The sequence below is a fragment of the Drosophila subobscura genome, chromosome J, assembly GCF_008121235.1.
Source record: "Drosophila subobscura isolate 14011-0131.10 chromosome J, UCBerk_Dsub_1.0, whole genome shotgun sequence".
Lineage (NCBI taxonomy): Eukaryota > Metazoa > Arthropoda > Insecta > Diptera > Drosophilidae > Drosophila > Drosophila subobscura.
In genome coordinates, this window is record NC_048532.1 from 9,949,158 (window position 1) to 9,967,101 (window position 17,944).

At 41.2% G+C, this 17,944-nt stretch overlaps 1 protein-coding gene across 1 annotated transcript; it reads left to right on the forward strand.

Moving 5' to 3' along the window:
• Positions 1-305: 305 nt before the first annotated feature.
• LOC117895173 (gamma-tubulin complex component 2 homolog) lies at positions 306-2,294 on the forward strand (the record flags this gene model as incomplete). The annotated part of the gene is made up of 1 exon (XM_034802636.1): positions 306-2,294. A coding segment is annotated over exon 1 (1,974 nt), but the record flags the coding sequence as incomplete, so codon positions are not given.
• Between the last annotated feature and the right edge of the window lie 15,650 nt (positions 2,295-17,944).

The following is a 17,944-nucleotide window of genomic DNA, read 5'->3' on the forward strand; positions in this document are numbered from 1 at the left end:
CGCCTAAAATCATGTCCGGTAATAGCAGTGACTACTTCGACTCCCTAACGCCCACAAATGCGCGTCCGGCGCTTTCCGCAAAGGAACTTTTGGGCCGCTGCAAGCAGCTGCTGGCGGTGAAGGAGCAGAAAGGCAACAACGAGCTGCATGACATCAAAGAACGTTTGCTGGTGGCCATTTCGAATCCATCGCTGACGCACTTTGATTCGTTGATGAGCTTTGAAGGTAGTAACATTGGCGCCCGCTCAAGCTCAAGCTCCAGCTCGAGGTCGAGTGATTTGTCCTTGGCAGCAAGAAACTCCCCGGACTGTCGCACGCACATGCTGTGGGACTATGACACGGTGGCGAATGGAAATTTCAGCAAAGTGCAGCCCCAGCTGGGCGCTCTGCCAGTGGACATGCAGCAGCGCCACATACTGAAAGATTTGATGCAATGTTTGGTGGGGATAAGAGGCAGGTACATAGTGCCGGAGGGCAGTGGGGACTCGGAGACTCACTTCACCATCGACGCCCAGCTGGATGGAAGCATGAGGGAGGTGGTGCAGCAGATTCTCCCTCTAGCCACGTACTTCTCGGGCATTCAGCGATTGATGGCAGCCAGCGATGGCCATGGACCGGTGCTCAATGCCTTGAACTCCGCGCTGCAGGATCTGACCAGCGATTTCTATGCGCTAATCTCTCAGGCGGAGGAGGAGCTGCAACGCCAGCGTATGACCGTGCAGAATTTTGTCTACTATCTGCAGCCCACCATGTGGGTGATGGAGGAGATCTGGAAGCTGCTGCGGGACATACAAGCCGACAAATGCCGCGGCGGCGCAGTGTTGAATCTGCTCCACGGACGCATACGCCTGCTGGAGGGCAACACGGCGGCCCAACAGTTGCTGACCAAACTGACGAATGCGGCTGGGGCTCCCTTCATGCGCAAGCTGCAGCTGTGGATACACAAGGGACAGCTGGGGGGCACCGGCAAGGAGTTCCTCGTGCAGGATAACGACACGGCCGGACTGTCGGGTCGCTACTCGGATGACTATTGGGAGAAACGTTACAGCGTGCGGCACGAGCAAGTGCCGGGATTCCTCTCACGCCACGCGGACATCATACTGTCCACAGGGAAGTACCTGAATGTGATCCGCCAGTGCGGCAAGGCGATGTTGCCCATGCAAGAGCAGCGACTGGAGCTGCAGCTGGCAGCGACCAACGCTGCGCGCATCGAGAAGGTGATCCTTGAGGCCTACTACTTCGCCGCTGGCATGCTGCTGAATGTGCTGCTGCAGGAGCACGATCTGTTGGGGCATCTCAAGTCCGTGAAGAACTATCTGCTGCTGGGGCAGGGCGACTTCATCACACTATTCATGGACGCCTGCGAGCCAGAGTTGTCCAAGCGCGTGGATGATGTGCAGCCGCTGATCCTCGAGAATCTGCTGGGTCTCACGTTGCGCTTGTCCATGGCCAGGCAGGATCCCTACAATGATGATCTACACTGCGAACTGCTGACCTACGATTTGGTCACCCAACTGTCCAAGATTATGGGCCATCAGGAGGAGGTGGAGTACGGACAGTCGCAGACACCACGCAAGGAACTCCGCGGCATCGAGTGCTTCTCCTTCAGCTACGAGGCCAAGTGGCCCTGCTCGATTGTGCTCAATCACATGGCCATTTCCAAGTACCAGATGCTCTTCCGGCAGCTCTTCTACTGCAAGCACGCGGAGCGGCAGATCTGCCAGATTTGGAAGCTGAATCACGAGCCCAGGGATCGATCGTGCGCGGAGTTGCATCGCTCGCTGTGCACCCTGCGGCAGCGCATGATGAATGCCATCCAAAACATCGAGTACTACATGATCTACGAGGTGATTGTGCCCAATTGGCATCTCTTCAGCGAGCGCCTCGAGCAAGTGGAGAATGTGGATGAGGTTCTGCTGCACCATCAGGACTTTCTCGATTCGTGCCTCAAGAGCTGCGTCATGACGGAGTCCTCGCAGCTGAGTCGCGCCATTTTCAAGCTCTGCAAGATCTGCATTGATTTCTGCAGCTTTATAGACCTGGTGAACTTGCTGGAGCCGTCGGAGCGGTTTGCGGAGCGTGTGAGCTACTTTGATTCGGAATTCAAGCAGCTGCTGGTGTCGTTTCTGCAGCAAATCATAGCAACGGCTAGAACGAATCGCAATAGCTTTATCAATCTGGTTTATCGCATCAATTTTAATGGATTTTACACTGAAGAAATGGAGAAGCCAAGCAGGGAGGAAGTGGAAGTGGTGGCGCGAAAGGAAGGGCAAGAACAGGAGCGCAAGAGCAAGACCACGGACACGACCAAGATCTGGACTAAGACGAGGACCAAGACCAAGCTCAAGACTCTTTTTGTTGGCTTACTCAATTAAAGAATTTAATCTAGACTTTTGTTCCCTTTTTAATCGCTCGCCGAAGAGGGAGTGATTGAAACTTGAGCAAAAGAACTTTCAGGAACCTTTTATTGATTCCAGGTTTTATTTCCCAGTACTTCCCTTGACAGTTTCTTCCACAACAAAATCTATTCTCAGCTTTATGGAACTCTTACATTTTTTTTACATTTTGTTTACATATTTTTTACATTTTTGTTTTGGTTTGCGCTCAAACTTTAAGCTTTTCCATCCAACTTCCTGCTGCATCTCCGCCACTCAGCAACAAGTTCTGCTGCTCTTGACTGCAAACCTCATTAATTTGCCATTATTGTTATATAATAATAATTATCATAATGTTTATGCATTATGTATTCCAAGTTTGTTGCAAGTTTCCTTTTTGTTGGCCACACACACAGACAGCTGATTCCATCTGCGGAACATTCGAAGATCAGGCCGCAGGGCACGCGGTGAGCCACCAATGCCAAAACCACTGAACCACGCAACCACACGGCACACTCATGTGTACTGCCTTTATTTTAGTTCGAATTTCGCTGCGAGTTCTTCTTTTTTTGCTGCTACTTTGTGTGTTGTTCCATGGGTGAGTTTTCTGCAGTTTCTTTTATTTTAGATTGGCATTAGTCATCGCCAGCGGCCGCGTCATCAGCGCCAGCAGAGTTGCATTTGGTTTTTGTTTTGGTTTCTTTTTTATGCACAATTACACTGGGTTTGGAGTTGGGCATTTGGTTTTTTAAGGCAGAAATTGTGGCCTTTATTTGTGGGCATTTGTAGCTCTTTTCTTGGGTCTACTTGGGAGTGGAATTTGGGCAGGTTTGAATCATTACGAGATGGATTTCTTTTTTATGGCAAATTCAAGCTAACTTTTCTTACTAAATCGATAAAGAATTGCTCTTAAAATAAGTTTTTGTTGTACCCAAAATAAGCATTTCAATTATTTATTTAATTTAATTGTTATTTAATTATTTTAAGCCTTTTCTTAGTCACATTTTGTGCGTTAGGGCATCCAAAATTGGGTCCTATAATTCTACTTTAATTTTCCATTTCAGCTGTTTGAGTTGTTTGCTTTTTTTCTTATATTTTTTTCTCTTATTTTCTGGGTTCTTTGGGGCTTCCAACCTGTTGTCGTTTATTGTACTTGACAGCAGCCATCGAAAGGGCAAGCAAACAAACACACACACACACACACACACACACACACAACACACACTTACATTTCGCAAAAGCTCATTAAGTCGGTTATATTTTTTTTTGGTTTTTTCTTTTCTTGTTTCCCTCTTCTGCCCGACGGAAACTTAGACCGAGGCATGAACTGTGCTAAATTTCGTAATCGAAAGTTGTTTTGAAGGCTCGGCTTTTCGGCGAGTCGCTGCTTAGTCAATGATATTAAGTAATACTTAGATGGAGGTATGTCCGTGTGTGCTGCCGCTGTATGGGTGCATTGGATACTTAATGTACTCCCGAGGCCTCATTTGCATGGGGCCGCCACTTGGAATTGAAATTATTTTGAACTCCCCCCCGTACCCAGCGGAGAATAAACATTTGCTCCACAGTTGTTTATGCAAGCTGGCCATTAGATTAGTCACCAAACTGCAAATACTTAGAGACAACTACTTACTTAAGGAGATCTACTTACTAGAGAGGGAGGCAGAGAGAAAGAGTTCCACTTGGCTTAGTTTGGGAGCAGCTTGGTTGGATTTTACAGGAAATCCGACAGCTAGTCAAGTGCGGAAATGTCTACTGTGCAATATTAGCAATAGGGAAAACTGTGATAAGATTTAGGAAAAATAAATACGGATGCATTTTAGCTGGAGGAGCATTTAAAAATAAATAGATAAAAAATGCAAGCAGTTAATTTTAAATAAATAGACAAACTAAATATTTATTTAAATATAAAAGATTAAAAAAAAAATATGCCACATATTAAAACTAAATACAAAACATTTTAAAATAAATAAAATACATTAAATTAGCAGGGAAATATATTTATTTTGATTAAAAAAAATATATTTTCTTCAAAGATTTGCATTTTTATGTGAAAACAATTTTATTTTAATATTTCTGAGTGCACATTTTTGATGAAATATATTTATATAATATTTAATATATTTTATATATATATTTAATATTTAAAGCCAAGTTTAATCATTCGATGTTCATGGTGTTTTCTCTGCCTGTAGATGCTCTAGAATATTCGAAAATACTATTCAAACGCCTGCAAGAATGCAAATAGATGTAGGGCCTTGAATGAAGCGCAAACATATAGAAACTTGTGCAGAAAAATCTGGAAAATATTTATTAGGAAATTAAAGAATTAAAATACAAAGAAATTAAACCATTTTAAAACGGAAATCAGTCACTGTTGGGAACTATTTGTTGTAGGAAATGTGATCCAAATAATATTATGAAGAAATATCTCGTAATGAGCGCAAACTTGCATTTAAATTGAGAAATAAATTACACATTATTAAGACAAATTTGGGCAGCGTAGAAATGGATATTAATATGGAAAATACAACTTGTCTGCGCAGCTGCTTAATCACCAATAAAATAATAATAAATTATTTAACTGCCAGTCTTCAGCTAATGATGACTTCCCACTGTCTTCTAATTGAGTTTATCAATTAATTTTGCCTAAATTTATATTTAATGAGCAACTAAATGATGCTGTGGAAACAACAGCTTCAAGCAGTAACTAAAAACGTTGCTCAATAATTGTTGCTGAACAATTTGCTGATGGAAATTAGAAGCTGCAGACAGCATTTGGTTTGCCATAATTTAAATAAATTTAGAAAGAAAGTTGAATCAGTTTGCAGTACAATTATATGTAGAATTTTGTTGTTAATTATTTTTAAATATGCGCCAATGATGTCAGCTCAATTTCAGAATGAATTTTTGCCTGGCAACTTCAAAAGCCATGACATGACACTTTCACAAAGGTATAAATGAGTGCCCCGCCGTTAAATAATCCAAAAATTGAGAGGTCTCCGTATATTCCGTTTAGTCACGGCGGTCGCAAGTTGGATGATGCAGCTACTGAAACAATTAGCGGGGCAGGGACAAGGCGGCGCAGTTCTTATCAGTTTCGGTGCCGATCGTTGCCATTGCCAGACACAAAGAGAGACCGCAGAGTGTGCCCCAAACTGCACGTACTACCAGTCACATGGGGCACCGCATTTACACACAGCAAAAAGCGTACCTAAATTATCTGTGCAAATAGTGGGGCTACTTCGTAGTGTTTACTGGGTCTCTGGGCGGTGTCTGGGCAGGTGTAGTGCACTCAGCACGTGTTACCAGTGAATCAGCGGGTGTCTGTCTGGCTCTATGGATACACCACTTGGCATGCAAAGCGTCGCATGGAGAGCCAAACCTTTAGACCCTTGACAGGCAGGCAGCAAAACCTTTAAATAGAAACCACTTCACTCATTCAGTGGGGAAAGAAAAACAACAGCAAAGCAATTGTCAGCGTGGTCTGATGGTCCGTTGCTCTGTTTGGCATTTCTTATCAGCGCTTCGACATATCACTGGGCTTCGATTGTAAAAACCTTATCGCTGATGGCCTCTCTCTCTCGCTGGGCACTTCTTTCCAGACGTTCAGTCTTCGACAAATTGTTGTTTATGCCGAAAAAATGCAAAAAGAATTCGGTCAACAACGATAGCCAAAAGAATTTATGCGGAAAAGTAGAAATTCAAACGAAAAGCAAGGAGATTCACAACAAAAACAAGACACTTGAGGGGCAGGCAGAATGCCAAACAAATACTCGAGCATTATCAAAACGGAAGCTGCATTTGTGATCACTGATCAATGATCAATCGGTGGGCAAGCGAAGCCAGACAAGTGCCGAGTCGGTATCATATTTAAGAGTGTTTCTTGGGCTGAGTATAAATGATAAATGTCAGCAAAATAAACAGAAAATATGAAGCTCAAATATGCATAAAAAGAGGCTCCAACTTATGTAGAAAGTTAGGGAAAAATATGACACATAAAATATCCAAAAACTGTACGAAAAATATGTAGAAGAAGCCACAGAAAAGTGTTGGAAACAATAAACTTGCAGTTGAAGCAACTGAAATGACAAAGAAAGGTTAGCTTAAGGATCCAATAAGCAACTCAAAGCTTGAAGCAGTATCAGAAATCGATCAAAGATAAGCCCAAAGTAGTCACAGACATTACAACTTTAACTACAAAACATTCTCCCCCCAGACGTTCAAGGTCTGCTGTCAGCCTTGAATCCATAGATAAAAAACTGCCCAACTCCATAACGATTTAGTGCACAGATAACAACAAAACTGTCCAATTGCTTTCACTTGAGACGACTACTTCCAGCTTTACGGCCCTATTTGGTCAAATAGTGACAGTCCAAAGTCGCCGTAGATAAGATAAGAAAATGTGAAGATGTTTTTTTTGCTGTCTGGGCTGGGCGCTGTCTTGTGTCATAGAAGAAACTGCACAAATATGTGTCCTGTGCTGTGGCACATCATTTGTGCAGTTTCCAACACTGAAAACACGCCTCAAATGTCAACTTCCTAACCTTCCATGACAACAAATACTCGTGCTGCCCGTACCTTGAGTATCTTGCTGCTTTTTGTGTGTGTGTTTTGGGCTGTTTGCTTGTTGTTCTTGTGTCTGGTTCTTGTTGTCATAACTCTCTTACATAACTAATTTGCAAACGCTTGACATGGACACCCACCCCCCCATAGACATATAAAAATGTCTGCTAAAAGTTAGTCTAGGTCCACAGAACCTGAGCGGAGTGCTGGCCATTATTTGTTGCTGTTTGCTGATTTGTTTTAACGCCCATTAATACTTCTTCAAGGGGCAGTTTGTTTAGGGGAAACTTAAGCAATTTTAATACTTTTTGCTGCATTCTTTTTGGACCTCTTCTGTAGCGAATTTCTGCCTTTCCACCTTGGCAAAGGCATCTTCTAGTCGTTACGTTTACTGTCTTAGTTTTGACTTGTTTTATGTGTGTTTCTGTCATGGCGCTGACTGCCTGACTACGACAACGTTGATGTTGTTGATGACGCGGGCGCTGGCGCTGCTGGCGCTGCTGCTGTTGCAGTTTGCAGTTTGCATTACATGAAAATGACCTACAAATAAATTAAGCTCTCAACGTTGTTAATGTTCGTTTATGCATGCCCCACAAATTGTGGGCATATTAACTAGAGGGAACAGCCAACAGCAGAGCGGAGGCAGTGAGGCAAAAAATAATTTGGGATGCTGCAAAAATATGCAAAAAACGATTTAAAATATTTTTGCAATGGCTAAAATAATATAAAAAATATCAAGAAAAATTGAACTCGAATTTCTGAATCCTTTAGGTAATTTTTGTGTCTTACAAATGCTTCACAGAATATTTTTCCATGCCACAGTCTTTAAATTTTTATTTCATTTCTATTTAATCTAATTTTTTTATTACCAATTTTATTTATTTTTTATTTTATTGAATTTTCTGTTAGAGCATTCCTCATTCTCCATGCTTCATCTTCATTTTATTATTGCCCATTTTTTGTTTACTCGCCGCTTACTCAGATATTTAATTATGTTTACTTGTTGCTTAACAAAGGGCCGCCACGTCGAATGCGTAACGCCGTCCATCCTGTCCCCTGCCCCTGACCACTGCCCCGCACTCCGCTTGCACTCCGCCCCACTGCCTGCTCGCTCTCCTCGAGCCTCGGCAGCGCAGCAAACAATTTGCATTATTAATTTAATTGAAAAACTTGTTAAATTAAATATTTAAATTTCGATGCAGCCAAAGTTTGCCTGCAGTCGCTGTCGCTGTCGCAGTCAGCGTCTCTGCTGCACAATATGGCATCATATTATTAATATGAATAAATGCAAATTGAGTTACATGTGAGCCACAGTCGAGTGGGTAGCGGGCAGCGGGGGGGCGGTGCTGCGACATTTATAGAACATTGTGGCAATTAATGCGATCTCTCTCTCTCGAGTCTCTTTACTGTGGGCCGCGTTGAACGTTTATGCGGCACACGGGGGGCCAGCAGCGACTTCAAGGGAAACGAGTTTTGGTTTGTAGTTAGTGCATCGTTTTAAATGTATATTGATGAGCGTTTAGGGGGGAGCCAGGCAGGGCTGAGACTCAAATAAATAAGGACAAATTTAAGAGATTTTTTAAACATATTTTTGATATTTATTTCTTGCCAGAAATAGTTCAAATTTGTTGAATATTAAATGCCATTTATTAGGTGTTTAATTTTATATTTTAAATTTGAACTTTAGGTGCTTTAATTTTTAATTTAAATTTAACCCTAATTGGGTACCCTTTTGCCTGTAAATATTTCTTTTTTATTCCCCACAAACTTTGTTTTTTTGAGCTTTATTTAGTATCATTCATTAGGCCGCTGCCTCCCCTTATAATTCACTGCCTAATCGTGTCTCAAATGATCTATCAATGGCCACCACACCCAGCCAACCGCTAGACATGGGAGAACTCAAGTAAATTAGCAAAATTTATAGACAGGCAGCCTCAGTCCCCAGTCCCAGTCCCCAGTCCCACTTCCAGCTGCAGCCTCGAACGCTCCAATGGACCCTCCAATGCGAATCGATCCCGACGCACGGTCTGCTGCTCGCTCAATGCCTGCCTCCCAGTTTTCCATATCACATTTAAGATCTCCTCAATCTGTTGTTTGTCGAATCGAACTTTACGATCGCGACGGCTAGACGTTCGCTGGATCGCGATCTAACTCAAACGTAACGAATCGCATACAGGAACAGCGGCCCCAACCAACCAGCCAGACGAGACGTGTGAATTTCAATAGTTTTGCGGGCAGAGGTGGAGGTTTGTGCGGGTTACGCAGTGCCCAGTGCCAGTTGGGACGGGTTCCCTAGGAACTGAATGGGCTGCTGACACCCGCAGGTATGCCATCAGTATTCATCAGTTGTTGGGTAAATATTTGCAGATGAGTTTTACGATTTTTTACGATTTGTTTACAGGCGTAATCAATAAAAAATATTTTTAAATGCCACAGGCACAGACAGACAGAACACGAGCAGCAGTACCCAATTCTAGATTATAGAATGCAACTACGGGAACCCAGAACCAGAACTAGACCCCAGACAGACCAGCAGCAGCAGCCTCATTTTTGAATATTTATGAGCTGTCGTCGTCGCCGTGCAATGAATGCTTCAAGTCATTCCTTTTTGTTGTTGTTTTTAATTTGTATTTGTTTTTGCATTGTTTAGTTTTTTTTTTTTTTGGGCCTGTTCTTGTTCTGTTTTGTTTTTTGTTTATTATTATTCCAATTTTCGAGCCCAGACACAATTTATAGTTTTATTTTATGCAAAAACATTCTGACTGTCGTTTCAATTTTCAATTTTTCGATTGTGGGTGAAGCCTCCGCCTCGCATGCGATAGATACCCTGGGATGGGGTTGGGGTATACAGAATTGATTGATTGAATTGGGTGTGAAGTGACAGTGGTAACAGGAGGGTGAGGTAAAAACGGCTCGATATTAAAAAAAATATAAAGGGTTTTATTATGTTTATCCGAAGAGTTTTGTGCCTTCATGTACTTGTTTTTTAATATTTCTGCCATTAAATTTGCTCCAGGAGTGACTTATTTTCCATATAAATATTTTTCTTATTTTAAATAAATATTTTACCTATTTAAAATAAATATTTTATATCAATAAATATCGTCCAATTCCATATTTTATATAAAGTTAAAAGTGTTTTCTACCTAGATTAAATATGGAACATATTTAAAAATCTAAACAACAAATTTAAATCGAAATTCAAGTGAATTCTATTTAATTTCACTTAGCATTATTTGATGCCATAATTTATGTATTTAAAAACATAAAATTTAATGTAAAAATGTGTATCTTGAGTTAAAGTAGCCCAGAGCCATTTTTAGGGACTTTCTCTGTAAATAATTATAAATATTTCCAACATCTTTTGGTGGGATTAAGCTGAAGAGGGCTGAACACATTTCTGCAACTTTATTTCCAAATTATAACTCAACAAAAATAAGCATTAGAAATAAACAAATGAACTCAAATCAATTCTAAAAGTCGCACAAACATTTAGGCTCACCAAAAAGCAACTTGCAACATTCATAAATAAGTTCAAGTACTGCGAATAAATTTAATTTGGCAAATGGAACCCCACGGGCTGAGCCATGTATTTGTTCAAAGCGAAAGAAAAGTTTTCAATTCGGATTTGTGATCCCCAAGCCTAATCCCTTCCCATGCATCCACCTTTCTCTCTGCTTATAATTGAATTCTTGAATATTCTCAAATCCAATTGGGAATGGCTGAGGAAAGTGTTTTCCTTTTGGGGTTTTTCTTGCTGCTATTTTGTACCTCTCGAGGCAGAGGGTATGCGACATTTATCAGCGCGGCAACTGAAACCGAAACTCAACTTTGATGACTTTTTGTTGTTTATAGTTTTTTGTTTGTAACTTTTTTTTTTTCAGTTTTGTGCTCTTTTTTTCCGTTTTGTTTTGTTGTTTTTTTCTCGTTCTGTTTTGGGTCTGCCTTAGAATATTTTTTTTATTGCGCGTCGGCCTGCGCTCCCCCCCCCCTCCACCTTACCCTCTTGAGAGCCAGCGACGACGACGACATTGTTGGGGCACACCTTTTTCCATTACCCCATGGCACACACAAGCATCTATCTCCGTGGATGTGTTTGTGTCTGTGGGAGTGTGTGAGAGTGCTGCCAGGTGTGAGTGTTTACCCACTCTGTCCCCCAAAGGGGTTTCGAGCAGAGGCAGCGGCAGAGGCAGCGGCAGAAGGCAGAGCCCAGGCCATATTCTTATTCTTTATTTGCATGGCAATATTTTTGTGTAGCTTCTTTTGCTTCCACTCCTTCCACTGCTGCTCCCACTCCTCCTCCTCCCACATCTTCTTCGCTGTTTCTTTTGTGCGTGTTTATTTTCAGTTTTATGTCTCGCAACTCGCGAAAAACGAGAGCGCAAAAATAGAAATACAAATAAATAACAAAACATAACGAAATATTTTTAAGTGTGTGCATGCATGGGCTTGCCCTGCTTACAGGGTAGCAGTAGGGCATGGAGGGTATATTTTTTTAGACTGCTTTTGATTCTGGGTTGAACGAAAGATATTTTTTCTTTTGAAGAGTGTAAAAATTTAAGGATGGAAATTACTTTTAAACCGTGCTGAAACCCTTTTATTTAAGTTATTTTTTGATCACTTTTTGACCAAGAAAATTGCTTGAATCCAAAAGGAATTTATGATTTGAGGGAATTGTGCTCAGAGCTGTGTTTTAATTGGAACATTTTGGATCATATTTTGAGTGTTTTTCCTAGTAGATTCTTCAACCATTAAAATAATTTATTGCTTCTCTTTCTAACCAGATGTTGTGCTCCTTTTTCTGTGTTTATTTGGAAACACCCCTCAGCTTTTGTTCCCCTAACCTCACGCGGTATCTGCTAGTCGTATTAGCTTCAAAACAAATCAATCTCATCACATCTAATATTTGTTGAGGTGTGTTTTGTGTGTGTGTTTTTTCACTTATAATAAGTATGCTCAAAAAACTTGACCTAGACGACGATTCCGATCGCACGTGCCGTGTGCCACGGCAGAATCTTCTCCCCAGCCGCCCACACCCTTTTTGCTGGCACCTTTTCTCGCCCCATCGTAATATTTTTAGAAATAATCAAATATTCAACACGAAATCAATAATAAACGTAGACATTTTTCAGGCTTTTCCTTTATTGCTTCCTCGAAGTCCCTCCCCTCTCTCTCCCTCTATTTCCACGATTGCCGGCACCGTCCCTTGTCAGCTATTATTTATTGCGTTGAAAAGTTTCATTATCAATTTTTTCTCTTTATTTTTTGTACAATTTACATAAGGTCTGCTGTGGGACCGCTCCGCGCTGCTTTGCAACTTTGTTGCGGCTTCCAGTTGGTGTCGCTGCTGCTGCCGGCAAAAGTTGCTGCCACCAAATGGCAGCCAGCAACACAAACGCAAAACCAGCAACAATGACAGCAAATGGCAGTGCACAACTTTTTTTCTTTTTAGTGATAGCCATAGATATTACCACTACCAATGGGGCACAGTGGGCTGGCATAAACGCCACAAGATATGACCAAGAAAAGTTGGAAAATGGTGGTCTGAGTTTGGGTATATTTATTGGAGTGTAAGGCTATATTTTAATATATTTAATTTATATTTTTTTAGGCTTTTAAATGCGCCAAATAAGGTCGCTGTCGGTAAGCATTTTTTTGTGTACTTTATTTTGTTGCCGTTTTTTGAGAGAATAATTGTTAGATGATGCTTAAAATGTGTTTAAATTTCGCAGAACCTTAGTAATATTTTCCATTTGAATATGAGCCTGTGGTCCATTTTGGGGCCTCCACTTTGGGGTCTACAATATCATCTTTGGCTGAGATTTGAAGCTTGAATTTTGTTCCATTTTTGTGCTGCGAAAGTTTCTTTATTTCTGTGTAAATAAATTCCCTATAAAAATCACTCAAATCTGAGCTCTCAGTTTGTTCAATTTTCTCTTTATTTAAACATATGTTCAATGCCCAATTCAGTCTATACTTTCGCACTAATAACGCCATGGAGCCCACTGTAATTTGAAACAAAGTTGGCAGACCACAAAACTGAACAGCAGCAGGGACTAGGGTTGTGGCAGAGGGGAAAGTGGTGCTGCGGCAGGGGTTCTGGTTACTGGTGCTGCGGGGGGAGTGCCTCTGCCCGAGCCTGTGCCCGTGCAAACAAAACAAATGCCATGAAACATTTTAAAATTCAAATCAACGCGATTTCTGCTGTTTCCTTATTTTACTTTTTTTTTTGCACAGTTTTTCTGGCGTAGTTTTTGGACCCGCAACTCCCCCCCTCTCTGTTCTTTATGATTATTATTTTTATTTTGTTTTTTTGTTTTGTTGTTGTTGTTTTTCTTGAATTTCTGGTCACGTATTTGTTTCGTTTCGTTTCATTTTTGGAAACAATATTGTGTGCCATGACAATAATAAGAGCCGCGGACGGATGCGGGACGGAACGGCTCTGTTGCATGGAACCTGCCACTGCCACTGCCACTGGCACTGTGGATGGGATGGGATGGGTTTGGCTCTGGCTTTTGTGGTCGGCATGGGGCGCTCTGAGTTGCTGTAATTTGAGCCAATTACTGGGTGTGGCGGGGGGAGCGAGGGTAGAGCCTCTGAAGCACTCTCGCTGCTTGGAGATGTTGCAAGGTGTTGGAGTGCTTAGATGGCGATGGAATGGAGATGAACGAGGAGGACACAACAACAACAAAATGAAAACCCAAAAATTGAAATTTATTTTGGCCAACACACACACACACAGCTACACACACACACACACACACGACTGAGCACAGCATCGGAGACATGCACAGAGCAGGCAGAGTTTCTGTGTTTTTTTGCCACACATTTAGCATTTGGCGTTCCATTCCGCGCCATTCCGCTCCGCAACGTTCCGTTCTGTTCGGTTTGGTTCTGTTTTTTTGGCTTCAAATAAATTGACGATTTTGGGATGGGGAAGCTTAAACTTTTTAAAATAAAATTAAGGAGTTCTAGCTCTTATATTTGTGGTGTTTTTTTTGGCTCTTTAATTCTGGTTTGAGTTGAAAAATAAATTCAATTTGGGATGCTTTAAACTTTTTAATTAAAATAATTATTTCCTCTCTAATTACAGATATTTATATTCGCGGCTGAAAGAATGAAATAATAAAATAATTTAATGGTAAGTGCTTCCAAATTATAATAGTCTTAACCCTTCATTGACTTTCGATTGTTTCAAATTAAAAAAACTATTTTACTGCTTCCCCAAAAACACCCCAAAGAGAACAACAAAATTTGCCAAAAATGAACCAAAAAGTGTTCCCAAAAATGCACAAAAAATGCACAAAAAATTGACAAATGTTGCACCAAAAAATCTACCAAAAATTGCACTCAAAAATGCTCTAAGAAATCGAACAAAAATTTACCAATTACTGCAGAGATTTTCCCAACTAAATCTCAACAAAAGCTGTCAAAATGCTCCTGCTATTTATCTTATTTTCTTCTCTCTTTTCTTATTTAACAAATTAAAATTAAAAAAAAAACAAACCTCCACCTTTCTAGGAATATTTCACGCAAAACTTTCCAGGGTATTCCTTTATTCGCTATCCTGTGTCTCTCTCTGCATTTGCTGCCCATTTATGTTTTTATTTCCTTGCACAGTGTCTGGTCGCATAAATCGTCGTCCTTCTATTGTGGCCCGCAAGCCGTACCGTACACCGCCTCCCCCCCCACTGATATGTCCCTGTCTGTCCTTGCTCGTATTTTGCAAAATGCGAATACGTGATCTTCGCATAATAATTACTGCTCCCTGCTCGGGTCTCTCTGGTCTCTCTTTTTATTTGGGCATAATAATTCTTAATGGCCATGGCACATTTCTCTCTGCCATTTCGTGCATTTAATGATTTTTTATGATTTCTCTGCCCCTGCCTCCGCCTCTGTTCTTTATATTTTTGGGTAATTTGATTTGACTGTTGTTCTCCATTCGTTATTGTTCTCTCTGTTGGCCAATTTTTTGCTTTTGCTAGTGTTGTTAGTCTCCCACGGACTTTAATAGGTTTTTAATTATTTTTCATATTTTTTCGAGAGAGATTTGTTGTTGTTAATAACGAAACCAGACGACAGCTGCGGGAAGCAGCAGCAAGAAGAGTTGAGTGGAGCCTTTGTTCCAAGCGAAAATTAATCTGACTGAGAAAAATTAATGTCGAAATAAATACAAAAAGCGTTTGGAGACTGGAAATATGCTGGAGTGTGTCGTGGCAGGCTAAATGTTTATTTTATAAACATCAAGTCGTGGCTTCGGCGGCGTCTAAAGTTTTTGGTTATCAAAATATTTTTATGTAGAAGTTCTACTCAATTTTATGCGCCAGACTTTTCGGTAGTTTATAATTATTGTCTCTGTTTTTATGTGGTAGTTTCATTAATTAAGTAATGTCTTCGTTTATAATTCAGCACAGAAATATTTTATTTAATTAATTTCCAGCTGCCCTGAATTTTGCTTTTTTCGCGGAGTGCACAACTCCATTTGAATTATTCATTTGGCGCTAATTTATTTGCCACAAATTTGGAATTAATACTTTCAATTACATTTGGAAGCGAATTTAATTCGCAGGCGACTGCCACTTTTGGTCAAACTATTTTTTGGTCAGTGTTCAGCAAATGATTTGGTAATTGCACGACATTAAATGTGCCAAACAAATTGCTTAAATTCAATTAACAAGAAAAACAGAGTTGGGAGGTCTCCAAAATATATTTCCAGTTCAATAAAAATTCGATTTAGAATGTAAATGGAATAATAATGCCGGAAACATAATTCTAAGAAAAATCTCCAAAAATCTAGTCAGCATTTTAGGTAATTAATGACAAAGTTCCAGCATTTGCCCGCAGAATCTCTGCAGCTTTATTTATGTTTGTAGATCGAGATGGATGTGTGGCTGAAACTATTTTCTCTGCCACCTGATCGTGTGTCCCACTGGGGCTACCAATTATCCCGCTCTCTACCCCGAATGTGCCTCGTAATTTACGAGCTTTGGCCGCTTCGAATGGGACATTTGTGCATTTTGTTTTGCCACAAATCATAATGGATGGGGCACAATACTCTCCGCTGCTCTGACTTACTTTCTGCCCTGCCTTCGAAGGCTTTTCCTTAATTGATTTACAGCAACCTCGAACCTTGCCCAATGCAGAAACGACAAATGCAGGGTCTGACTCTGTCCTCTTATCTGTATCTTTTGCAAAGATTCTTGAAGCAAAGGGAACAACGGGCTGGCCCGAGTGCTGCTGTAATGGCTGGTCTGGGGGGGACTCTTGCATTGGGACTTGCTCAATGCTCGATTGCGCGACAATCGCAATGGGACCATATATGCGCAGATATATATATATGTTACGCAGCTTATCATTCACTGTTCTGTGTGTGTGTCGTGTGTGTCTGACTCCCTGGGGTCGCATTGGAGCAGCGTAATTTATGGCAAACTGTTGCTCGTTGACGGGGGCAGAGGCGAGCAACCAGCCATAGAAAGCAGCAACACAAACAGCCAGAAATAACAGCACAGAAATGGTTAAAACAGATAACAGCAAAGAGATAAACAGGCAACAGCCAGGAAATATTTACTGCAAAAGTTGGAACTATTTTAGCAGCTAAAGAAATATATTTTCTAGTGCTAAAATATTGAAAAATCTTCTGCTAAATGTGCGCAAATATTTATCAAAATAAATATACAAAAAAAGCGCATACGACACGTTGTTTGCTGCTTTTCTAAATGATAAATAAATAAACTAAAATGTGCCACCAAATCAAACACAATTCTCAGAGCCAAATCCCTAGTGCCAAAAGCAAAGCTTAGCCAGCAGAATTGATCATTAGTTTTGATTCCTATATGTGTATATCTATGCCCTATAGATTAACAATTGTAATCGCTCGGCGGTTGTTGATTTTTCCAAGCGAAGCGAAGCGAACTGAACAAAACACAAACAAAAAGCCAAAACAACAGCCGACCAGCAGCCGACCGACAACTTGGCTTTGCTGTTGCTGTTGCTGTTGGTGTTGCTTTTGATGTGTTTTCAAAAACATTGCGTCATTCCACACAGATGGCAAAGCCGAAGCGACCCCCCAGACCAGTGCTGGCTCCAAGTGGCAGACGATCGAAGCGTCGAACGACTGTGGGGCACGTTGCGGCATCGAAATCAGAATCTCAACGGCTGGGGCTTCGGCTTCGCAGAAAAACTCAACAAATTCTACGAACTGAACACACACACACATAGATACAGATACAGATACTCGGCACTTGTGTGACTACAGCGACATGATTGATATTTACTTGGCAAAAAAAGTTGTGATAAAACTGCAACAGAAGAGCGCAAATCAGGGAGCACTCACGGGTTTCCATAGAGCAACTCTCTGGCATATGAGTACTGGTAGTATCTGCAGCAGGATGAGTGCCCTGGAGAAAGCTATTAATGGCCGAGGCTGTAATCTGCAAACACAGACAGTTGGGCGACCCAGCGGGGAGAAATTGGAATTTGTACTTTTAGAAAGATTACCAGAGCTAGGAAAAGGCATGGGGATTGGGTTTGGGTTTGAGCATTAGTAGCTGGAGTTGATGAGGGAGTGAAAGATGTCAGTAATGAGGAGAACTTCAAGTGGGAATTGCTGGGAAAAGTTTCATTTAAAGCAGAGTTCTCTTGCCGTTTATTCTTGGGCTTTAAGTTGACCCAAGTTCCACCCATTTTTTGTTTATTTTGTTGCTTGAAGATGTGATATTTCCCCTTCATTAAATCCTTGAAACTTACATCCAAATGTTTCTCAAACATTAATTATAATTCTTTTTAGCACTCCCAAAAAATCTGCCCTGGCCTTGCGCTTTTCCTCGGCCCTTACTCACGCAGACCTACATCAATGTGCGATCAATAGAAATTTTCTACATTTTCTCAGTCTGTTTATTATCGTTGGCACCGCTGCTCATTAGGTCCAAGTAAACATTGGCCACTACTCGGCTATATAGGAAGTCATTTATCACTTATCACAGAGCTCAGTGGGGGCAAAAAGC